At 45.4% G+C, this 25,406-nt stretch overlaps 1 protein-coding gene across 2 annotated transcripts in view; it reads left to right on the forward strand.

Annotated features, from left to right (window-relative positions):
- Positions 1-25,406, forward strand: part of PRMT8 (protein arginine methyltransferase 8) — a 91,876-nt gene that overhangs the window by 39,901 nt on the left and 26,569 nt on the right. For both annotated transcript variants that reach the window (XM_088025871.1, XM_088025870.1), the window contains exons 3-4: positions 12,042-12,197; positions 14,510-14,573. In XM_088025871.1, coding sequence (XP_087881997.1) covers positions 12,042-12,197; positions 14,510-14,573 — 220 coding nt within the window. The remainder of the gene's footprint in view (positions 1-12,041; positions 12,198-14,509; positions 14,574-25,406) is intronic.

Raw genomic sequence — 25,406 nt, forward strand, 5'->3', positions numbered from 1 at the left:
CACAAGGTCATAAGCTAACAAGTGGCAGAGCTAGGAATGAGGGACCCAGGAGGTTCATCCGTAACTACCATGCCTTATAGACTTTAAACCAGGTCTTTCTTTCTTTCTGGGAACTTTGACTTTGTTTCTGGTGGTTCCTTTGCAATTCCATGTGGAGACAGAGAGTGAAGGAGGGGTCCTTCAGTTGATTCTAGACTCAGAGACTCGGCTCATTCACTTCAGGGAGACTCAGGGTTTGACCTCCCAAGAACTGCTGTTCACATAAAATTGTTAGGCATGGGACCTACAGGGGAGGAAGAGTGGGCCCTGTGCTTGTTCTGGGGGTCCTGGCCGAGGAGGGCCAGGGCAGCTGAGCCTGCTCCTGTCCTTGGTGGCTCACATGTCATCTTAGGGCAGATAAGTGAGCTGCTGTACCTTCCCTGATCCTGCTCCCCATGGGAGTGGGAGTCGGGGTGAGGTGGTGCACTGAGCCCTATCCTAGGCCTGTGAGAGGTTCTGGGAGGCAGAAAGGACATCTTTAAGAGCTCACCCTGTCCCTAATTAGAGGACATGTCATCCACATGACAAATTCTTTTTTTTTTTTTAAGATTTTTTTATTTATTTGACAGAGAGAGACACAGCGAGAGAAGGAACACAAGCAGGGGGAGCGGGAGAGGGAGAAGCAGGCTTCCTGCCGAGCAGGGAGCCCGATGTGGGGCTCGATCCCAGGACCCTGGGACCATGACCAGAGCCGAAGGCAGACGCTTAATGACTGAGCCACCCTGCCCCCCCATGACAAATTCTAACAGGCATGTGGGTCTGGGCACCTATTTCAATGAGGTAGATTCCTAGGAGAGATAGTAATTCCCCAAAATGCCTCCCCTTGGGCTTGCCTGAAATCCCTCCCCTAGAAACCAACCAATCATGACGTGCACCTCATGCCCTTCCTTCCCTGGTCTTCAAGCTCCACACCCCCAATGGAGCCTCTTGTGATTGACTTCTGGGACAACTGCCTCTGAATAACTAAGTTCTTGGCTCCTACGAAGTGCTCTCCTGTGCTAGGATTAACTTCTATAATTCCCTCAGGACTTGGTTCTCCTGCCTCTAACCCAGGGCTTGACACTAACTAATTTGTAAAAGTTTGTTAACATGGCTGCTAATCTGATCACTCGGGTGATGCCTGGTCAGCACATGGCTGGGTATTCTGGAGGGTGTGATCTCCAGTGGGAGAAGAAACCAAGAGCCATCAAATAAATATTGTACTAGCTTCCCTCCATTTCATGTATTGATAGAAAACCCAAACTTATACATAAACATATATAAATGTAGTACAGACTGAGCTAATAAACATGGAGTAAATGATCCTCGGGTCATACATAACATTTCTTTCCTTAATAACCTGCCCCGGAATAGTTTTAGCAATGCTTTGCATCTGGAAATATTTCTGATCATCTAGCTTAAATCCCTCCTGCTGCTGTAGGCCATTCATCTCTAGATCTGGCTTCTGGGGAAATGCATAGGTCTTCAGTGTAGGGGTGGCTACCTAGGCTTCCTTCACTCTTGAGGTTTCCCTCCACCCTCTTTGGTCCCCAAGATCATCTGGTATAAACAAAGGTAGGGGACGTGCGGATGGACTCTGAACATTGTTCTTTGCAGAGACAGGGCCTGCTCATTTCTCATTATCAAGCACCAGGGATCTCTGTTCTATGCCAGGCAGCTTGCAGCAATGCCTTTTCCTCCTCGGACAAGTCCCATACCTCCATCTGGACAAGACCCATACCTCCCCATCAGGAGCTGAGCTGGCCGTTTGGCTGTCTTCTCTCATCATTAACAAGATGCTCACAGGGGCAGGCAGCAACATCGCCAGCTTGCTGATTAATAGTGATCAGTGAGTGTTTAGGGAACATGGGACGGGATGGATTGGGTTTGATTAGTCTGTAAATACAAACAAGAAGTGTCAAGTTTGGGGGCGGGCACTCCTGGGGGCTGGGAGAGCACAGTAAGAGGTGATTCTGGACACTTCTGTTCTTCCATCCTGTGGCCCGGCTGTTACAGGGCATCTCTGAGAGGAATGGAATCTTGAATAGGAGAGGAAATGACAGATGTGTGCTTACTGAGGCTCTCAGAGGGGAGGGGGCCAGATCGATGACCTCCCAAATCCCAGCTCCAAATTCCCAGCTCTTTGACAGTGGGCCCCTGGGCTTGGTTCTTCAGCAGCCAGAAGAATGCCTGCCAGTGGGGCTGTGTTCCCAGCCCCCAGCCCTGGGCACTGATCCCACTCCCGGCCAGCTCTCTTCTTTTGACAATCTTGCTGCAGGTTCTTTTGAAATAGATTCTTCAGGGCCTCGTTTCCCAGCAATTAGTCAATGTGCTGTCATGTGTTTAATAGGCAGGGAAGCTGGGAGACAAAAGCATCCACAGCTGGGGGCTCTTTGGGCTTTTCTTTCCTAGGGATGATTAAAGCAGGGGTGGAGGAATGGGAGAGAGCCTCTCTTTTGGTGGGTTGAGCAAGGGAAGCCTTGCTAAGTCACAACTCTTCTCCCAGAACTTGTACCTTTGGACCAAACTCCTGTGGTCTGAAGCCTTAGAGGAAAGAAGGGGTCAAAGAAGTGACAGAAAGCATTGAATTAAAGGTGGGCATCCGGGAAGCTCCCCTTTAGCAACAACAGAGTCTGCAGAGGTACTGGGCCAATCTAATTCCAAGAAGACAGGCAGTAAGGACTTCCAACTCTGGCTATGGCTGATGAATCTCCAAAAACTTTGCCACTATTTTGCCTCCATTCCTCAATTATTGCTCACCTTCAACTGTTTCTTTGCATGGATGAAAATGGTGACTGTTGTCACAAAGAGCCAGAGCTAACACTTTTGTAACACTTACTGCATTTATTTAATCATCACAACAACCCTACGAAGTAGGTACTATTATCATTCCATTTTCCAGAAGGGGATATTGACACACAGAAGCTAAATGATGCTCTGGATTAAAGACCTCAAAAGCATGGGAGCTGTGATGTAAAGAAATATAGGTGGATCAATTTCTAAAACCAATAACAAAAACAAACCAGCAATCCTCTGTATTGATTTTCTCAAGCACTAAAATGACATCTGGAACAGCTGCTATAATCGAAATCACCACCTGATGATTATGTTTATGATAATCTATAGTCATTCTCCAAGATCCATCCCCGTTTTCTCACAGGCAAACAGGCCACTTGAATGGGGACGTGGGTCTCCTGAAATTAGTCTCCTGGCCTAATGGGTCTCCTGGAATTAGTGTCAGTTCAGAGCCAATGTCCAATAATTCTTAAAAACTTGTTTATTTTCCTTTCTCCAATGTAGTCACACTGTAATGTGGTAATGGCTGCAGGTCCTGTTGGTGAAGACTGGAAGAAAGATTAACAGTATTCATTTTTGGCACTGTAACAGGGTTTTTCTTCATGGAACATAGCCTTCCCTTCATTCAAGAGTTCTGTGTCTGTTAACTGGCTCAAGTCTGGGAATCAGTTGAGCAGTGTGACTCTAGATTTAATGATTCAAACCAGACCCTTGTTCACTAGACCTATAATTTTTTCTGCTTAAACAGATCGAGTAAGAATTCAGGATGCTCCCTAGCTATTTCTTTTCTAAACACTCTATGATCTCTTTTCTAAAGACCTATGGCCAACACCATAGGTCTCTGCAAATCAGAGTTCTGAATACTGCCTTGGCTCCCAAGTCCTTTGCAATAACCACACCCACCTAATATATGGTGATTAGGTGCTGTGATTTGACCTGTGCCTCCCCAGAATCCCAGTTTGATATTATTCCCATTGCAATTAGGGATCTCAGTTCAATGGTAGCAGTTCCCACTGTAATTTCTGACCTGTAGAGAAGAACAACCACAGAGCTCTTCAAGGATGCTGGACCCCCCTTGCAAACTTATTTTTCACAGCTGTGGTCAAAGGTCTGTTCTCTGATGTTGGTGAGTAGGTCTCACATGACAAATGCACTCTAACATTCCAATCTTCTAAGCCTTTGGATACCTTTCTCTTCAGCATACCAAGGAAGTTCTAGCATTTCAACTTCATTTAGTGGAGGCTAACCTTGGGTCCATGTTTCAGCTACCCAAACAAACCAACTGTTACAGGCATTCTAAGCCTCTAAGCAAAAACAGTGAATCCAGAATCTCTGCTTAGTGAGCCCATATCAATAAACTTGGCCCCATTCAACTTTACATTCCTTCCACATTGATCCCACAGCCTTAATACACGTCCCCATACATATTCCCCAGGATTCAATCTATATAAATGAGAAATACCATTTTGGTGTGTACCATACCTCCTCATGAGTCACATTATATACCTCACCCTCTGGGGCCTGACTGGAATTGAATCTAGTTATAGGGCTAGCAGAAAAGAAAGCAGGGGTAGGTCCTGAGGAGAATCAGCAGTACTTGCAAGCCACTACCTCAAGGGAAGCCAATATGATTCTTCAGGAAAAGGAAAACTAACTCCCTCAGGCAGGGGAAGAAGATGCTTCTACTGGCAAAGAAGATTCTGTAATTTAGGAACCTGAGGTCCCACCTTCATCATATGTTTCCTATATGTTTCCATTCCAATTTTTAGGATCCTGTTCATTCCCAACAGATGCCTCAACTTTAACAAAAAAGGCCTTGCAAGGATGAGAATGCAATTTGTGTTGTAATTCAGGCACTTGTATGATTAGACTTTGGATTTGGTTTTTGGAAATCGTGGCCCTGTACCTACAGGAAATGTTTTTGTTTGTGTGTGTTTTTTTTTTCCCCCAGAGAAATCATAGAAGCTTTTGGGTGCTATGTGCAGACCTTGAGCTGGGAATTTAAATTCCTAAGTTCATTTTCTTTCTCCATGTTTTTTAGAAGAGTTAGTAGCAACCAACCAACTAACCCACCCATTATACCTCTTACGTTGACTAAAATGTTCTAAGGTAGAAAATACTTGGTCATCCAGAATCTGGTCTTCCATAGATACTTTATTATAGGTATCTAAAGTTTGAGTGACTATGCCATTTCATGCTATTGACCACCTGTGTCCTCCTTATTATTGGCAATAGAGCCATTAGTGCCTTTAATTCTAATCAGATTCCAGAAAACTCAAAACCAATTCAGAGAATACATCCTTATATTCAAGAGATATTCTTGGTATCAGATTCTGTATCAGTCAGAGTTCAACCATGAAAGTTGATCCATATATATATATATATCTCCACACATACACACAGAGAATTGGCTAATGTAATTGTGTAAGGCTGTGTCTCCATGTCTATGCTGGAGCTTGAAGTCCACAGGGCAGGTAGCCAGAAAGGAATATGAATGTAAAATATGGGGAGATCAGGAGTAGCTAGAACCAATAAGCACAAGCTTGAACCCTATGAGGACAGACTGAAAGACATGCCCATTCTATTGCCTTTGACCTTGGTGGTGATCATATCCTATAGAGGCTGGGAGTTTCACCATGGAGCTATACACACACACCCGGCTCAGGAGACAGAGAAACGGAAGAAGGCCCAGCTGCTGCTTCATGCCAACAAAGTGAGTCAACACTTCGTCAATGACGTGTGCACTACAAAATGCTTCCTGCCTCCTTTTTACCTTCCAAATCTCCTCTGTGGCCCACTTTAACTGGTAACATAGTAGAAAGAGAATTCTGGGAAATGCAGAGTAGCAAGCCAAGGTGACACATTACAAAGCTGTCACACATGTATGCACAAAGCTTCAAAAACATCAAGCAAAATCTATAGAACTAGAAGGATAAAAATACAAATCCCCAACTATGGTTAAAGATTTTTTTTAACACTTTCCTCTCGATAATTGATAGAACAGATACACACACACAAATCAGTAAGATGTGGAAATTTGAATGATACAATCAAATAACCTGACCTAATAGGCTTTTGTAGAACATTGCATCTCCAAACTAAAAGAATACACGTTCCTTTTAAGCACACATTGAAACATTCACTAAGATAGATCATATGCCAGTCCACAAGCAAATCTTAATACATTTTAAAAGTGAAATAATGCAGAATACATTATTTTGATCATAATGGAATTAAATTAGAAACCAAAACCAATAAATTATTGAGAAAATCTCTAAATATTTGGAAATTACCAGCACTGAAAACAGGGTCAGAGAAGAAATAACAAGAGAAATTAGAAAATATTGGAAACTGAGTGATAGTGAAGACACAATGCTATGGACTGAATTTTGTGTCCCCCTCAATATTCTATATATTGAAATCTTAATGCCCAGCATATTGTTATCAGGAGGTAGGGCCTTGGGGAGGTAAGTAGGTCATGAAAGTGGAGCCCTCATGAATGGGATTAGTATACTAAGGGGAGACATGACACAAGAGTCCCAATAAGTGAAAGAAGAAAGCAGGAGAGTGAGGTCAGAGTCAGAGAGGGAGCTGTGAGGACAATGAAGACAGAGGTTACAGTGATGCAGTTGCTGGTTTTGAAGGAGCAAGGAGCCATGAGCCAAGGAATGCAGGTACCTTCTAGAAGCTGTAAAAGGCAAGGGGATGGATTTTGTCCTAGATCTTCCAGAAGGAACACAGCCCTGCTGACACCTGATTGTGGGCCAATGAGAACTGGATGAGACTTCTGACTTCCAGACTGTGTGATAACAAATCTGTGTTGTTTTAAATCACTAAGTTCTTGGTAATTTGTAACAGCAGGAATAGAAAACTAATACAGTCTCCTAAAAATTCTGCTGAAGTTATTTTTTGTTTTTTTTTCATACTTAAGTGTTTATTTAATCTTTATTTTTTTAAGTATTTAATCTTTAAGTAATGTTCTATATCCTGTGAGGTTATGGTCCAGCCATATTTTTATACAGGTTGTTAGGTACTACAGCATCATTTATTAGATAATCTATCTTTCTCTCAGCAAAATAAATTTATAATATATTCTGGAATCTTGAAAAAATAAAAAGGGACATGAGGGCTTGCTTTTTCACTCTACTCTCCACCACGTGAGGATACAAGGAAAAGATGACCATCTGCAAACCATGAAGCAGGTCCTCACCAGATAATGGATCTGCTGGTAGCTTGATCTTGGATTTCTAGTCTCCAGAACTGTGAGAAACGTTTGTTTTCTAAGCCACCCTGTCTATAGTATTTTGTTACAGCTGTTTCTGAACTAAGAAACAGACACATGGAAATTTGTGGGTTGTAATTAGAGCAAAACCTAGAGGGAAATTTATAACTTTATTTATTTATTTATTTATTTATTTAGAGTGGGGAGGGGCAGAGGGAGAAGGAGAGAGAGAATCTTAAGTAGGCTCCACACTCAGTGTGGAGCCTGATGCAGGGCTCAATCTCATGATCCTGAAATCATGACCTGAGCTGACATCAAGAGTTGGATGCTTAACCAACTGAGCCACCCAGATACCCCGTAAATTTAGAACTTTAAATGCTTATATTAGACAAAAAGCAAGGTACAAAATCAATGATCAAAAGTTCTACTTTATGAAGCAGAAAAGAAAACCCAAGTAAGTTTGAAAAAGCAAATAATAAAGATGAGAGCACAAATCAATGAAGTAGACATAAAGCAATATAGAAAATCAACTAAGCTAAAAGTTAGTTTTTGAAAAGACTAATTAAATTGATAACCCCTAGTTAGACTGATCAAGAAAAAGTCAGATGAAATAAAAATTATAGTATCATAAATGAAGACAAGGACATCAGTACAGATCATATAAACATTTGAGAGGTAATTTGAGAATATTATGACAATGTTATGCCCATAAATTTGATCTTTTAGCTGAAATGGATAAATCCCTGGAAAAACACTTTGTCAGAACTGATGTAAGAATGCATGGAAAACTAAAACAGCCCTCTATCTATTGAAAAATTGAATCTTCCCACAAAAAGGACTCCAGGCCCAGATAGTTTTACTGGTGAATTATATGTCAACTATTTAAAAAAGAAAAATACCAATCTCACACAAACTTTTTCAGAAAGTATATGAGAGAACACTTTCTAACTTGTGTGATGAGCTCAGTCAGCATAACTTATTACCAGAGAAAGGTAAGAGAAAATTACAGATTAACATCTCATAAATATAGATAGAAATATCTGCAACAAAATATTAGTAAATAAAACCCAGCAATATTTAAAAAGGATAATATATCATGACAAAATGTTGTTTCAGCATTTGAAACCAATCTCTGGAGTTCAACATATTATCAGAATGAAGGAGAAAAGTCACATACCACTTCAATAAGTGTAGAAAAAGCATGTGACAGAATTCAGTGCTAATAATAATAAAAGCTCTCAGCAAATTATAAATAGAAAAGAACGTCTTCATCTGATAAAAGACATTTATAGAAAGCCCACAGCTAACATTATGCTCAATGGTGACATTTATATTATTGGAACAAAGAAAGAATGCCTGTCTTCTCCTATTTTATTTAATGTTTTATTGCATGGTAGTCCTTACCAGTGCAGTAAAACAAAAGGAAAGAACAAAAACTGTAAGGCATACAGATAGGAAAAAAGAAGTAAAATTGTCTTAATTCACAAGTGACAAGATTTTTTACATAGAAAAACAGAGGAATCTACAAAAAATCATACTACAATTAATATGGGAAGTGAGCAAGCCTGCAAAACACAATATGTTCAATATATACACTGACATAAAATAATTGGAAAATAACATTTAAAAATATCATATACAATACCATAAAGTAAAATAGTTGAGAATAAATTTAATGAAAGGAACGCAAGTCTTCTAAAATCTATAAAACATTGCAGAGAGAAATTAAAGGAGACCTAAATAGATGGAAAGCTGTGTCTGTGTTCCTGGATTGTAAGACTCAATATTTGTAAGATATCAATTCTCTCCAAATTGATTTATAGATTCAATGCAATTCCAATCAACTCCAGGGGGCTGTTCTGTGTGAATTAATAAGCAGACTCTAAAATGTATATGGAAATACATAGGATCTAAAATAAAACTTGTAAAAAAAGAAGTAGGACTCACATTACTTTATTTCAAAGTTAATATAAAGCTACAGTAATCAAGTTAGTGTTGAATTGGTATATTAATGGAACAGGTCAGAGAAGCTACAAATATATAGTTAATTGATCTTTGCCAAGGATGGCAAGGTAATTCAATGGAGGAAATGAATCTATTCTATAAACTGTGCTTACATCACCTGTTTTGTATAAAAAAAATGAACTCATATCCCTAATTTACAGCATATGAAAAAAATTAATTTGACATGAATCATAGACCTAAAGTAAAAGCCATAACTATAAAACTTCTGGACAAAAACATAGATGATTATCTTTGTGACCTTGGGGTAGACAAAAATTAGGCAGGACACAAAAAATTCCAATCATTAAAAGAAACAAACACTTACAAACTTGGCCTTTATCAAAACTAAAAACTGCTTTTCAAAAAACAACATCAAGAAAATGAAAAGGCAAATCTCAGATTGGAAGAAGATATTCACAGTACATATGTCTGACAGAGTATTTGTTTCCAGAATATATAAATTCCTACAATTGAATAAAGAAAAGACAGATAGGTCAAGAAAAATGTGGACAAAAGACTCAAACAGACACATCATAGAAGATTTATATGTATAGCTAATAAGCACATGAAAAATTTATCTACATCAATAGATATCAGGGAAATGCAATTAAAACTGCCATGGATACCAGCTCATATCTATAAGAATGAATAAAATTTTAAAAAGTGGTAATACTAAGTTGCTGGCATGTGAAGCAGCTTGAGATCTCATGCATTGCTGGTGGGATCATGAACTAGAGCAACTATTTTGGAAAACTGGCAATTTCTTATGCTATTAAACACCTACCAGCAAACCCATTTCTAGGTATTTACCCAAGGAAAATGAGAACATATCCTCAAATATACTTATACAAGAATGTTTGTACCTGCCTTATTTGTACCAATCCAAATACGCACCGACAAGTGAATGGATAAATGTCCATACAATGGAATACTAGTCAATACAACAAGAACAAGAAAAAAGGAACAAACCTTGGATATATGCAATAAAGTAGATGAATCTCAAAAACCTTATGTTGAACAAAGGAAGCCAGACACAAAAGTGTACATACCATATGATTCAATTTATATGAAGACAGAAGGAAACTTTAGTGATAGATGTTAGATGATTAATCATTTGGGTGGTGGTGGGGATTGACTGCCCAAGGGACATGAAGGACTTTCTAGGCGGGTGGAGATGTTCTATATCTCAGTTATAGTGATGGTTACACAGGTATACATCTGTTAAAACTCTTACCCCTAGGAGGGCACGTGATGTACTATATGTTGGCTAATTGAATTTAAATTAAAAAAAAAACCTCTTATACCTAACACATGCATTTAAAATTTGTGCTTTTTATTGTATGCAAGTTATACTAACCATTATACTAAAATTATACTATAACCCCAATACTATTGGTGATGAATTAGTCAGAAGTGTTTGGGGTTCCTGAGTGGCTCAGTCAGTTAAATGTCCAATTCTTGATTTTGGCTCAGGTCATGACCTCAGGGTAGTGAGATTGAGCCCCATGTCAGGTGTGGAGCCTGCTTAAGGTTCTCTCTCTCCCTCTCCCTCTGCCCCCCCACGCTGCTTGCACACTCTCTTTCTCAAAAAAAAAAAAAAGTGTTTCCTGATAGCTTGAATGGATGAAGGTCTCTGCCTCACCGCCATACACAGATTAATCATGTTCTCCTTAGATTGGAGACAGTTGTAAGGGGTAATCTGCTTTCTTTTAGGCCACAAAGCACTTAAATAATGGTGAGCAAAGAAATATGTTTTCTATTCTTTAAAAAAAGCAAATGAAAAAGGTATGCACACACACACACACACACACACAAACCACAAAGTCTCCTCTAATAACCTGTTTGAAGATAATTCTTTCATGGTGGCAGAAGATTCTGCTTTAGGTTTAAGTTAAATCCCTCTGGTTGCATTGCACAGATCTTTCCTTTTTTCTTTGGTAGATGGAGGTTTTCCCAGGGCTGGACATGAGTTTCTCCTTTTACAGTACAAAATTATCTTTCTTGGGTAGAGTTTTAAGGCTGGAGTTGTTTGTAAGTGTATAGGTAGCCCCTAGTCCAGCTGCCCTGCAATACTCTCCTGCGGCTTGGCCTAATGACATCATTGAGATTTTTTTTTAAGATTTTATTTTTAAGCAATCTCTACACCTTACACGGGGCTCAAACTCACAACCCCAAGATCAAGAGTCGCAGGCTCCAGTGACTGAGCCAGCCAGGCACCCCCATCATTGAGATTCTTTTTTTTTAATTTTATTTTACTATGTTATGTTAGTCACCATACAATACATCATTAGTTTTTGACGTAGTGTTCCCTGATTCATTGTTTTCGTATAACACCCAGTGCTCCATGCAGTACGTGCCCTCCTTAATACCCGTCACCAGGCTAACTCATCCCCCCAGCCCCCTCCTCTCTAAAACCCTCAGTTTGTTTCTCAGAGTCCACAGTCTCTCATGGTTCATCTCTCCCTCCGATTTCCCCCCCTTCATTTTCCCCTTCCTTCTCCTAATGTCCTCCATGCTATTCCTTATGTTATACAAATAAGTGAAACTGTATGATAATTGACTTTCTCTGCTTGACTTACTTCACTTAGCATAATCTCCTCCAGTCCCATCCATGTTGATGTAAAAGTCGGGTGTTCATCCTTTCTGATGGCTGAGTAATATTCCATTGTATATATGGACCACATCTTCTTTATCCATTCATCTGTTGAAGGGCATCTCGGCTCTTTCCACAGTCTGGCTATTGCGGACATTGCTGCTGTGAACATTGGGGTGCATATGGCCCTTCTTTTCACTACATCTGTGTCTTTGGGGTAAATACTCAGGAGTGCAATTGCTGGATCATAGGGTAACTCTATATTTAATTTTTTTGAGGCACCTCTACACTGTTTTCCAAAGTGGCTATATTCTTGAAAAATTTGACAAGACAGTCCTGGGTCCATGACCTTGGTGTACTCCTAGGTGGCTTGAATACATTGACATTGCCTTGCCTTTCCTTCCACAGGAAATGCTGAAGGATGAGGTGCGGACACTCACCTACCGGAACTCCATGTACCACAATAAGCATGTGTTCAAGGATAAAGTGGTGCTGGATGTTGGGAGTGGTACCGGGATCCTTTCCATGTTTGCTGCCAAAGCGGGGGCCAAGAAAGTGTTTGGGGTGAGCATGCCACTCCCTCCCTCCTGTTGGCTCCTGTAGAACCAGCTGCCTCCCACCTTCTCCTGCCCCTCCTGCAAGTACAAATCTTGGTCCATTCCTTGCTGGGGCCACACCCTTGAGGAGAAGTAGAGAAAATCAAGTGTGACTCTCAGGAAGTGGGGCAAACTCGCATGGCTCCATGTCACTCGGGCATTGCTCCTGGCTCCTTGCCCTGACAAATGCTGACATTTATGGGGGATTTTTGACTTTCCGGAAATCATTCTGGTGTCATCATTACCTTAGAGCGCTTAGTCCTACCCTCAGCTTTAGAAGCAGTGCTGTGTGGTTATACGTGTGGGCTTTGGCTTGAATCTTTGCTCTGTGTGACTGGATAATTCACTTCTGTACCTCAGTTTCTCCATCTATAAATGGCCCTAGGAACAATACCTCACCCATGGGGTGATTGTGAAGAATAAATGAGTTTAATACATATGTAAAATGCTTAGAACAGGGCCTGGCATATGACCAACGCTCAGTGTCTAATATTAATATAGTTGGGATGAGGCCCTAGGGGATAATAACAAGACAATCTCCTTCTTTTGTTGGTTAAAGGGCAAGTTGGTGAGTTTAAATTCTGCTGCTCTGGCTGCTGCAGCCCCTCCAGATAGGAATGGAGGCTGACACTTTGGGAAGGCTCCCAGCCTTCCTCTGGCTACACTGCAGAGCTGGGCACTGCTTGATGACAGGGAGGCTGCAGGCTCTGGAGCTGGGAAGAAACTGTGAAAAGGAAAAATTTGAGTGGCTGGCTGGTGTTTGAAAAATGCAGAGGGCCCAAAGCTAGAATATGGGAACTGGTCTTGAGCAAAATTTAAGACACACTACAATTAAGCTCCTAGTGTGCGCACAAGACAGCTGCTTGCAGAGGCCCATGGGAGCTGAACAACTTTCAGTGGGGCTTTGTTCTCTGTGCATTTAGCTGCGTGGTCCTGTAGCCTGTGCTGAGAACCCCAGAGCCCTCCACATCCCCTTGGCCGCCCTGACTCGGCCTCAGAGGCCTGTCAATGAGTCCCCAGCAGCGACAACGTTCCTTCTCCATGCCTCACTTGGGAAGTGCCTGTGTGTTGGCTGTAGAGGTCTTCTAGAAACCTGGGCCATCCTCGCGGCATCTCCACCACAGACTTGACTGGAAAGTTGAGATGTACTCAGTGGAGGAGACGGGCCAATCCGGATGCCCCAGGTCGAGTCCTGCCCCTCCCCACCTTCCAGCTCTCCTTCACTGGGCCCTCCTCACCCAAAGGGAGGCTTTCCAGCAAGGGACAGACTCCACTTCCCCTGAGGTCAACAGAACCTCAGGGTGGGACTTGGTTTGTCTGGCCATCCCCCTGCCTGCCCTTCCAGCACTGTCTCAGAGGCCTCATCTCAGGCCCTGTCTGGCTGGGGCATGGGTAGCCGAGGCCTGAGCACCGAGAGGGCTGGGCTGTCCCTCACTGGCTTCTAAGTGGTCAGCGGCCCCAGCTAAGGAGCTGTCAGGAAGCGTCCCCTCGGCGCCTTCCAGCTATGGCGACTATCCCAACTGTCCCAATCTGTCTGCCTCCTGGGCTTTTGCTGTCACCGCTATTTTCTAAACAGCTCCCACATTTAGCTGGGCCTCTTTCCTGATGGCTCATTTCACAGGTTCTCCTGTTCCACGCTCCCCTTTCTACCCACTGCTCTTCTCCAGAGAGAGAGAGAGAGAGAGAGAGAGAGAGAAGCAGAGGGAGAAAGAGGGAGAGAGAGAGAAGAGAGAAGGGGGAAAGGAAAGCAGAGGGGCAAAGACAGGAGAAGAGGAAAGAGAGCTGTAAGGCTGCCCGCCCAGGGGGTGGGGCTTGAGGGCCGTCATGCTCTGAGTGGGTCACATGCTTTGGCTTATTTAATCCTCACAATGACCAAGTAAAACAGGGACTGTTTCCTCACTTAGGAGGAAACTGAGGGGCAGCTGGAGAGTGGCTGAGGCTGGATGTGAATCCAGGCTGCCTGGCTCCAGGTCACTCTCCTCTGGCAAGGAGGAGGCCTGCCACTTCCTTCTGAATCTCCCAGCTTGAGTACCAGGCCCTCCATTGTGAAGCAGTAGCTGGGAATCAGCCTCCGGCAAAGGCAGACAGATTCAATGCAAGAGCCGCAGGCCTGCCGATCCAGAGGGCTGCACTGCAGTCTTCAGTCTACTAGAAAATAACTGTATGGCTGTGGGCAGGTCACCGCACCCCTCCAGGCTCGGCTTCTCCATTGGCTGAACTGGTGCCAGACGTGCTGTGATCTTTTTGATGCCTCACTCCTCTGTTCTGTGCCCTTTCTAGATTGAATGTTCCAGTATTTCTGACTACTCAGAGAAGATCATTAAGGCCAACCACTTGGACAACAGTAAGACACGTATTTTCCCACGGAGGGAGGGAGTGAGGGGGCTTGCACTTTCTTGTTTGGGTGGTATAGACTGACGTAAGAGGGAAGAGTACAGAGCACTTGGCCTTGGGATGGTGGAGCCTGGCTGAGGCCCTATTTGCAGGATGTACCTAGGAGGTTCTGAGGTTCCCCATTCCAGCCATGTCAGCCAAGGGCACGTTATTCCCAGCTAAGCTTCCATGGCTTAGCCACCATTCCCTCTGCTTGGCCCCAGCTGTAGGCATTCTATTGCTCTTCCTCCTCTTCTTTCCTCTGCACAGCCCCCAGCCCCACCTCTCCCTGTAAGCTAACCAGGGGCATCCTAGCAGACCCCAGGCTCTGCCTTTGGAGAAATGAGGTCCTCTACTGCCCACCGGCCCTGTTGCTGATGAAGCTGTCTTGGCAATTAGGCTGCCCTTGGGAGTGGGACCTTCTCCAGGCTGGAGTCTGATTATAAAGAGAGGTGTCTTCCCTACCTTTCCTCCCCTCGCTCCTTTCCCATGCATTGCAACAGTTCCCAGGCCCTTTGTCCTGGAACCTATTTTGAACACATTCACACCCACAAGCGTCCCAGATCCAAAGAACTCCTTGCATCTTTTATCAGTCAACCTGATGTGATTTAGCCCCCAAGTCCTGTGCTGAGCTGGGCCAGATCATGTAGGTTTTGTAAACTAGGAAAACCAAGTTGAATTTTTTTTCTAAGGATGATGGAGGCATTTTGGAGAAGTAGTTCCTATGGAGTATGGATCAGAATGGGTTGTAGGCATCAAGAGTGTAAGCAGAGACTCATTAGGAGGCTATTTCCGTGCTCGGGGGATATACTGTGGCATGGCTGGTGGCAAGGATGGTGGCAGTGGAGGTGATTTGAGCACTTTGGACCAAAATGAAAGGGGACCTGCTGATGGAATGCATATTGGAATGATAAAAAGACAGGAGCAAGGACTATTTTGTTGCCTTGAGTAATGGGCGGGGGGGATGGTGGAAGACTGAAAGTAGAGAATTCCTAGGGGTGATGGGAGGGAGAAAGGAGTCAAAGTTCTCTTCAGCCCATGTCAGGTTTGAGATGGACATCCAATAGACATGTTGAGTAAGACGGGTTATATGAGTCTAGAGTTCCAGGGAGAGCCATATAGAGTTGGGAGTCTTCGGCATATGGATTTTATTTGAAGCTAGAGCATGACGTCACTTAGGGATAAAGTAGAGCTGGAAGAAAAGAAATGGGCCAAAGATAGGGCTCTAGAGCATTTTAATATCTGGAGGGCAAGCAGAGGAGAAGGGGCCGGCAAGAGGCAGAGAAGATACCCGCAGTGAGGCTGGTGGACCTTCAGGAGAGAGATGTACCATGAAGTCAAGGGAAGGAGATAGGGACGGATGTAGATTCGGAATGCTAAGAGATCAAGTAAGGTAAGAACAGAGAAGTGACCATTGAGTTTGGCCACATGGAAGGTACTGGTGTTCTAAACAAGAGCAGACTCAATGTGGCGGGGGCGGCACTGAAGTCCAGTTAGAGTAGGTAAAGGGGGGGCTATAAGTAAGTCTTTCTTGCTGTGCTGGGGCACAGAAAAATGGAACTGCAGCTACAGGGGAATGTGGGGCCAAGGGAGGGAGTTGTTTTTTAAGGCTAGAGATATGGAAACATGTGTGTTTGATTCAATTGTCCGGGATAAAGATACAGGAGCAAGGCCCTTGAGTTCAGAGCACAGGTTCAGGGGTTGGCCTTTTTCTTGGAGTAGGGAATCAGAGGGAAAGTGGAGGGTGTGAGTCCAGACAGAGGTGGGCTGGCAGTGGAAAGCCCCTGGTTTATTGCCTCCATTTCCTTTTCGAAGAATAAGACAGTCATTGGCAGAGAAGAAGGGGATGAGAAGAGACGTGAGAAGGGATGGAATGGTCTTTTAGGAGGGAGAAAGGCAAATATAGTAGTAGGACTAGTGGGGACTGTTGGGGAGTGGTCAGTGCCTGCTGGAGATGAGTCAACACAGACAAGCAGTACGCTTGGTCCGCGTGTGAATTTCCCCGTACCACGCTCACCAGCTTGGGTGTGAGGAGGACAGCCTGGGTGCGGCATTTGATGGCAGAGCACGGGAGTTGACTGCAATAATGGATCGTGGAATCTAAGCTGGGGAAGGCAGGAAGTGAGGAAGGGAAGGGGGCAATGGTGGGTGAACCATAGCACAAAAGATTAGGGGTATTGGGTGGGCCACAAGAGGCGTCCAGAGGCCTCTTTCCAGCCTGAGTAGGGGAAGTGTTGCTCAGATACCCCTGACTCTGGCCTTGGTGTCCAGCCTCTCTTGGTTCGCTCAGGGGAGCCGGCTGTTTCCTACACTCCTCGGAATAGTACCTGATGTGGGCAGAAGGGAAAGAGAGGTGAGCGCTCTACTTGCCTACTATGATGGAAAAGAAGACTGGCCAGTTCTTTCTCTGCAAGGGTGAAAGGCCTGCCATCCCCATGTTTTCATCAGATATCCGTTTCTCCAGCTCTGTGCCACAGCACAGGAGGTTCTCCCCCATTTAACAAATGTGGAAGCTGAGGTTAGGAGAGCTAGGGCAGAACTTTCGGTCTTGGCTCTTGCTGTCCTCCTCTCTCCTGAAGTGTGTTTACTTTGATGTGGTAGCCCCAGCAGTGGCTGCCAATCCTGAAAATGAAAATCAAAACCTCTTAGGAGAGGAGGGTGTGTGCAAATAGATGTCTGACCTGACGTCCTCTCGGTGCCATTCCTGGGCCCTAAGGGGCTTTCAGAGGACATTTGGACCATCCCTGCCTCTGCAGAGGTTCTCTCGCGCAAGGACGCCTGCCCTTGGAGGGAGGTTCTGCCCAGTCTTACTTGTCATCTGTCTCTTGCTGCTGTCGGGATCTAGAACCGTAGCCCCCCTGGCTTGCCGAGGTCGGCTGCTCGTAGCCATTGGTAGCCGTGTGTGCGGTAGGCCTGAGCGGGAGAGGGGAGAACATTAGCTGAGGAGTGCCTGACCTCAGGAGAAGAGCAGTCTGGCTCTGGAGACTTACCAGGAAAAAGAAAGCCCACAACTCCTCACCATGCCCTTTGGTCACACCTCGAGGGCCCCCTCCCCCCCCTCCTCTGCTTCAGACTCCTGTAAATTGTTTTATTCCCCCTTTTCTTTTTCCCTTCTTTCCTTTAACCCTCAGAACATTCCACTTTATAGAAAAGGTGGAAGTTCCTCTTTTATCCTGAATGCTTTGAAAGCAGGCTGTTGACATGATGCTCCATCATCCCTGAAGGCACGAATGTGCATGTCCTACAAACTGGGACATTTCTCTGCATAGCCACACTGCACCCATCAAAATCAGGAGACTAGCGTTCTTACATTATTGTTATTGAGCGTTCAGATCCTACTGTCGGCCACTTGTCGAAAATAACACCCTTTACAGCAAAAGGATTCTGCTTCAAACCACGTGTTGCGTTTAGTTGACATACCTCTGGTTGCCTTCAGGCTGGAGCAGCTAGACTTTCCTTGATTCTTGTCATCTTGATGCTTGAGGATCACAGGCCAGAGTTCTGTAGGATGTCCCTCTGTCCGGGGATGTAGGATGCCTCTGCACTAATGGGTTCAGCTGAGATGCTGTGTCCTTCTCCCTGCACACTCTTGGGGACATGCAGTTTGGATTTGTCCTGTCACTGACAGCATTGACCTTGATCCCTGCTTAAGGTGATGTCTACCAGGCTTCTCCACGGTCAAGTTGCTCCTTCTCCTTTTGTAATGAGTAGGACTTTCTGGGGGAGGCGGTTTGAAACCATGTAAATACTTCATTTTTATCATTAATTCCTTATTTTATTTGATAGGTTATGTCTGTTATTATCAATACTCATTTTGAAACACAAATTATTCCTAATTTGGTCACGGGACCCCCTTCAAGCTGGCTTCTGCATCCTTTTGTCATTCCTTCTTCATTTTTTTTTTTTTTGTGAGCTTTCTTATTTTCTGGCACAAATGTTCCAGGTTCACCTTGTACTTTACATGGCTTTGTTTTAGAATCAGTCATTTCTCCAAGGAGTCTTGAAGTCTTTAGTGGACAATGGCATTTAGAAACTAGGATCTGGGGCTAAGTGTCCTCATTGATTTTAGGGTGTTGATGTCCCCAGGGCTGCTTCAGTGGAAAGAACTAGAGAAGTGTGTGTGTGTGTGTGTGTGTGTTTGTGTGTGTGTGTGTGTGTGTGTGTACACAGGCATTTACATAACGTGTGTTTCTGAATCTATCTATACATACTGTCAAGTGTGAGTTCACGTGATGCCCCAGCTCTAACCAGCCCCACCAGGTGCTCTAACTTCCTCCCTTCCCACGTTGGAGATTCCTTTCTCTGACGGTGAAAAATCTGGCTCCCACTATTCTTAACATGTTTACTTATTGAATCAATCCCACCGTATGTGCCCCATCTCCCACTGTCACCACCTCGTGCCCTATGCAGATGTGTCTGTCACCCCGTGCTGGGCTCTGACACCTGCATGGGCACTCTCTTCTCCCTGCTCGACTCCAGTCCGCTGAGCCAGGCTTGCTTCCTGTGCAGGGACCCTCTCGCACCCTTGGACCTCCCCCTCACATCCAGTGTACCAAGAAGGAGGGAACTCCAGGGCCAGGGGCCTTCCAAGGTAATGTTGTTCCCACTTCTTCTTTCCCCGAGAACAGCAATAGGCGGTTAGAGCCGGGGTGGCCGCCCAGGGCCCTGACTGTGGCACCCGCTCACTCAGCCTCGGCGTGTTCACTGGAGAGAGGACAGCTTGACTGTATGAATGCTTCCATGGAAATGCTTTTGAAATGTTGCAACAGCCAATTGTGTGGGGCTCAGGAGTGTAGGTGTAGAGACATAAATAACAACACAGGACATAAAATACCTGCTACCCAGAATCAATCAAGCCCTCTCCCCGTCCACCTCCACGCAGTTCCTGGGGAAGGGTTTATCCCCATGGAGACACACACCTCCACGAAGCCACCTGCAGCAGTCACACAGCTTCACATGGCTTCTACCACACGCATGGCCTACTCACATGCCCAGAGGCTGCTCTTTGACTTAAGCACTATTATTTCCTCTGTTTCCCTGCTGAGGAAGCCAGGGTGCTACTGCCGGGATGCCTCAAAAGGTAGATTTGTTTGTGAAAGTTGACATAGGTGCTCAGGGATTGACGAAATGTTTATAGTTTTAGGAACAAAAGAATTAGAACCCATGTACTTCTCAGAAAACTAAAGGGAGAAAGTGTACCCCTCCTTTCCTCTCTCTTTTTCTACCTGCGCACGTCCTAAAGCAGGAGAGTCGCAGACGGAGAGGCCTGAGTGTAACGTACCCCGGCAGAGTGGCAGTGGACAGCAAGCTCTGCAATGTCCCAGGAGGGGTGGCTCTGTCCTGTCACTTCACCTCCTGCCCAGAGAGGAGCTAGGCCCCTGCACAGCCTGCGGGGGTCCTGGGGGAGGCGAGAGAGTGTTCACTGAGGGCCCGGTGCCAGGCTTCCTGTGTAGTAGGTGCTCAAAAAGCATTAAGTGTGGGTCCTTTCAGGCACTTTGCTCTTTCTTAGCCCCACACTGAGTGGCTTCCATAGACGATGCTTGAATTATCTGCTGTAGCAGGCTTTCTCCCGTGCCCTGGAGCCACGCAGTCCTGGAGGTGGCCCTGACAGGGACCCCGCCACCAGCCACTTGGGAGAAGCTTTGGCTCCTTGGGGGCGTCCGCCTCCCTGCAACCTTGCCCATGCTCCCTTTCTTTCCTCTGGGGCCACGTGGCGTGGAAGCCTCCTCCTCAGGTGGCAGCCCTTCTCCCACATCCCCTGACGGTCCTTTACCCTTGGCTTTGGTTTGAGTCACCCTCTCACCCTCAGAGTCATGCTAAGAAATAAATCCAACCGGCATCTGGAGGGACCCAGATGCTGTGCTGCTGGCCCCATGGCTCCAGTGTCCATTAGGAAACCGCATGTCATCTGGTGCTGATGGAATCAGCTACAGTCTGTTGTCTGTCCACACCCGCATCTGTCGTCTATCAGAGTTACTGCCAAGCTGTATTTCCTAACCTATGTCTTGAATCCAAACGGAGAGTCGCCCTTTTTATTCATAGTAGACTTCATGCTGGTAGCTTTGGTCCTTCCTTACAATTGCTAGGCATCCCGAGGGCATGGCTCTCCCAGGGTCACCATTTTGTGCTTGGCGTTCCTGCATCTCTGATGGGAGCCCTGGGGTGAGCGTGGAAGTGCCTGTAGCCTGGTCTGCGTTCAGCTCTTGATCAGCGCCTTTGAACACAGCCAAGTAGCCAGTGGTGAATCCATACAATAATATGGCATATCCATGAGGATGCCATGGAGGCAAGGATGTGCCCACATGTCTCACCACGGGCATGGGGAGGGGGGCGGGTGAAGAGCACTGATTCTGGACCCAGGCTTCCTGGTTCACACTCAGTTCTGCCCGATTAGCTTGTGATCTTGGATACCTCATTTTCTGTGCCTCAGTTTCCCCATCTGTGAAATAGGAACAATAGCGGAGCATACCTCATAGGGTCACTGTGATAATTCCATGTTACTAGGCAAAACCACGGTGTGTCGGAACAGGCTCCTACAGGCTCCTGAGGGCAGACTGTGAAATTTTCAGTACATTTGTTATATGGATGAAGTCACTTTGGTGGCTTGAAATTGGCCACTGTGGGAATATCTATACCACAGAAATCAGCAAATGCTACAAATCAGGGCTACTTCCCCTGGAACCCCAGTTGGTCAGTATCTACTAGCACACTGCTGTGTAAAACACAACGGTATCTCGTGGGCAGTAAGCGGCCAATAAATGTTAGCTATTGTTATTATTATTTCATTTATTAACTTGACTAATAGCCCTGTCAAAAGAAGAAATAAGATTAATCAGATATAATTGTTTTTAATGAACCTGTACTAGTGACTCCTGGCAATTCCTACTTCCGTTCCTAACTGCTCGTGAAGCAACATATTAATAATCTTAGGGCTGGTTTTCACACACTCATTCCTTCAGGCATTGTGGTGCCATACTCCACACCCCGTGCCAGGTGCTGGGTGCCAATCGCAGACCCAACAGGTAGGGTCTTGCTCTGGTGAAGCTCACTGTCTCATGGAGAGAATCGACATGAACACAAGTGAACAGACATCATGGTAGAATTACAAATCGTGACAGGTCTTAGAACAAAACACGATGGGGTCGTTGAGCAAAGTGGGGTGCCCACTTCCGACTCGGGGGTCGTAATGGCATGCTAGAGCCGGCTCACATGGCTCACACTGCCTTGTACTTTTCTTCCCAACTGCGCACGGGTGACGTCCCGGGGTGAGCAGAAATCAGCCATGGTGGAGATATTTGCACCACAGACACCAGCAAGCACCTTGGCCCCACTCCTGGAGCCGGTTGTTAGACACTGACCAGCACAGTACTGGAAGTGAGGAAGCTTCTGGAGGGAGGCCACTGAGGCACAGACCTGACGGACCAAGAGGCCAGCTGCTGAGTGGACAGAAGTGTGTCACGCAGAGGGACCATCCATGCCAGCTCCCCGAGATGAGAGACACTTTGTGCCTGTCCCACGTAAGCTCTAGGTAGTGAGCGACTGACACCTGGGATGATTTTCTGAGTCCTGGGGCCTCGGGGAGGCTTTGCTGTCTTCTACATTAGCACTGATTCAACCACCCTGTCCCGTTCCACCGCCTTCTTCATCCCTGCGCCCACTTGGCCAAGCCCACACAATCCTCTGCCTGTGGCCAATGTGTGAGGTATCTGCCCAGGCTGTGCAGTGCCAGGGGTCCTAAGTGGTGGGCGATAGCTTGGGGTGGGGGTGAGTCCTGATATGGTTTTGATTGCCTGAGTGTTAGTCCAGCTGTGCAGGGTCTCCGGCCAAGGAAGTTCTCTGGCCAAAACTAGCAGGACTTCAGAGCTTTAGTTAAGCAGACAAGGTCCTCGGTCCACAAGGGAACCAGAGCAGGCTAAGACATGAAGCCAGGAAGATGATGTACTAGAGAAAAGACAGAAATTCAAGCCCTATGTTCTCAGGCAAAGGGGGGCTAGGGAAGAAAGGGGGTACCATACTGAAGTTTCTACTATATTGTGGCTATGAAGCACCCATGGCTCATCTCTGCCACTCCAGTTATGGAGTCTGTTGGCTGTAGGGCATATTCCAAGGCCCACCAGATATTGGAGGTAAAGTTGTTGTGGTCCTCTTTGTCTCACCACTACTGGCTCCAGAATGGGGCTAGGTCTGACCTTGTAAGAGAGATTTATCCATGTATCTAGACCCTGGGCACCTGAGACAGAGCTGATACCAGGGAGGTGGATGGGTTCTTCCTCCATCATCCTGATAGGCTCATGATGGCTCTACCTCTCCTCACCCTACTAACCAATCTGACAGCCTTCAGGAGGATGATGGGTTAGTCCTTGGCCTTCTCTGATTTCTTTTCCTCCATCACGCTAAGCAGTTGCTTCGTGTCCACAACAATCCACGAGGTAGTTAAGTCAGATATTATATCCACTGCAGATGAAGGAAGGAAACCTCAGGGAGGCTGGTGACTTGTACCATGTTATACAACAGGCCTCGCTTTTGGCCCTACCTTTTGATTTTTCTAAACTCCAGTTTTCTCATTAGGCAGATGGAATAATAAAAACCAACCGCACAGGTTCCTGTGAGGGTTACAGAGATGATATAAGTGAAATCACTCTGCAAAGCTGCTAGTAATTTTTTACTATCCTAATTAGGACTGGTTTGAGGATCTTTTGTCTTTGAACCCAAATACCCTTTTTTCAAAATTGCTTATTCATTCATCCATTCATTCATTCAGCAATGATTCCTGATGTTTGTGAGGAGTCAAGTGCTCTGCGAGGTCCTGGAGGTAGGACGCTAGAATAGGCAATTAAGAAGAGGAGATCGTAGCCTGGAGGCGAGTCAGGCCCTTGGAGAGTGTGTGGCAGCCAGCGTGGGTGTCGCCAAAATAGGCATGTGAACAGCATGGCAAGGTAGCTTGGGGGCGGCTAGTGGCCATGCTGCAGGGTGGGTGGCGTCAGAGAGGCTCTACTGCTTCAGAATGTGCCCCCGCCTTGCACTCATGACCCCATGCCCACTCCTCTGTGGCACAGGATCTGCTCTGCGGAACAGAAGAGTCTAAACTGGGGAGACCTCTAACTTCAGACCTGTGGGGTCAGTTAACTCTGATGGACATGCTGGAGGCCCAGATGATATCAGGCTGGCCCGATTTGTTTTTTTTTTTAAGTCAAACGAATAACTGTGAGTCAGTTTGGCTAGCTTTCTGTAATAAACACTCAAGATAAAAAGAAAACAAATCCAAAAAAAGAAAAAAAAAAAATCTGGATGTCTAATTTGCAAACTTGAAATTACAGGAGAAGAATCTCCCAATTTAGAGTTCAGAGTGCATTGCTCCCTGTTGTGCACTTAGTTATGATTAATCATTCCAAAATTTATGAGCCATGGGTCTGTTGTTGGGACAAACTTTCCATCATCTCTATGGAGTAAAAACATAGCTCCAAAGAGGGACCTCAGTGCAACCTTGAGCTGACACAGGGTTAGTGACGTGGGGTCCAGATTGGGAGTGGGGTTCTGCAGCCCATAGCTGCTCAGAACCTGAGGATCAGTGGCTAAGATGCCCCTTGAAAAAGCTTGACGTGGAGAAGGTTCAGATGCCCACACAGTCCTTGGAGCCAGCCCACTGCATTGCACTGGCCAATAGCCCTCCCCGCCCCATTAGTTGCCATAAAGCCCACCACAAGAGGTAGCATTTTGCAGACTGGGAAATTGAATCTGGGAGTTTAAATGGTTGCTGGTGTGACTGTAGAAAACAGGAAGAATATCCTTGATGATTCAGCTGGGCAATTATATTTGGGTCCATAGAAACAACATAGCCTCTTTTTTTTTTTTTTTTTAAATTAGCCTCAAGGAATTGGTGCAAATTAGAGTCAAACTGGAAATTGCGGGCACTGTTTCTTTATTGGTGTCAGCTACTTCTACCAGTAAACTTTGTAGAATGCCTTTTACATGCTCAATATATATCTGAAGAATCATAGCATTTTGGCACTGCAAAGCATCTTAGGGATTTTTAGGTTCAATCCCCCTTCTTTTTCCCCCCACAATAAAGAAATTGAGCCCCCAAAGGGGAGGAAATGTTTGATTAAGGTTTGTTGTCAGCTGGAAGAAGAACAGAAGTTGTCTGCCCCTAGGGCACCGGCAGAAGGTTGTGGAAATCGAGCACTGTATAGAAACACCTGAGCAAGGGGATGAAGGGGGTCTGAAATCCAGTCCACCACTGGACTGAGGGGACGGCTGCCTTTTTCCTTTCACAGAGGGTCCATCTACTCACCAAGCCAAGCAGGGGCTACATCTGCTCCAAAAAATGTTTGGATGCAGAAGGGTGTTGTTAAGTAAACAGAGGCACAGACTGTTGATTTTTTAAAATACGGTTAATTGATTCCTTCTGCCTTTCCATGACCCACCGTGTGTATCTCTCTCTCTCCGTCTGCCTCTCATCTATCTATCTACCTACCTATCATCTGTTGTACCCATAGTGATCAGGATATAGCAATGAATGGATAGAGTGCTACTGCCGAGAACAGGGACAGCATTCATTCATGCTGGGGATACCCCAGGAATGTTCTGTACATACCCATCTGTCAGACTAGACTATAAATTCTTGTCCATCTCTGCTTCTTGTAGTCCTATTGGAGTCCTGTTCATGGAACCATCCCCAGTGAGCCATGTACTAGGCACCCAGAGTGGAAGCCATGGGGCACCACGGGCAGGAGAAGCCTTCTTCCCGAGCCACATGGAGGGCATGATCTAATGTAGGAGATGGAGCAGACCTATAGCCCCATAG

The sequence above is a fragment of the Eumetopias jubatus genome, unplaced genomic scaffold (genome assembly GCF_037043125.1).
Source record: "Eumetopias jubatus isolate StellerSeaLion01/CBP00866 unplaced genomic scaffold, mEumJub1_p1.0 scaffold_8, whole genome shotgun sequence".
Taxonomy (NCBI): Eukaryota; Metazoa; Chordata; class Mammalia; order Carnivora; family Otariidae; genus Eumetopias; species Eumetopias jubatus.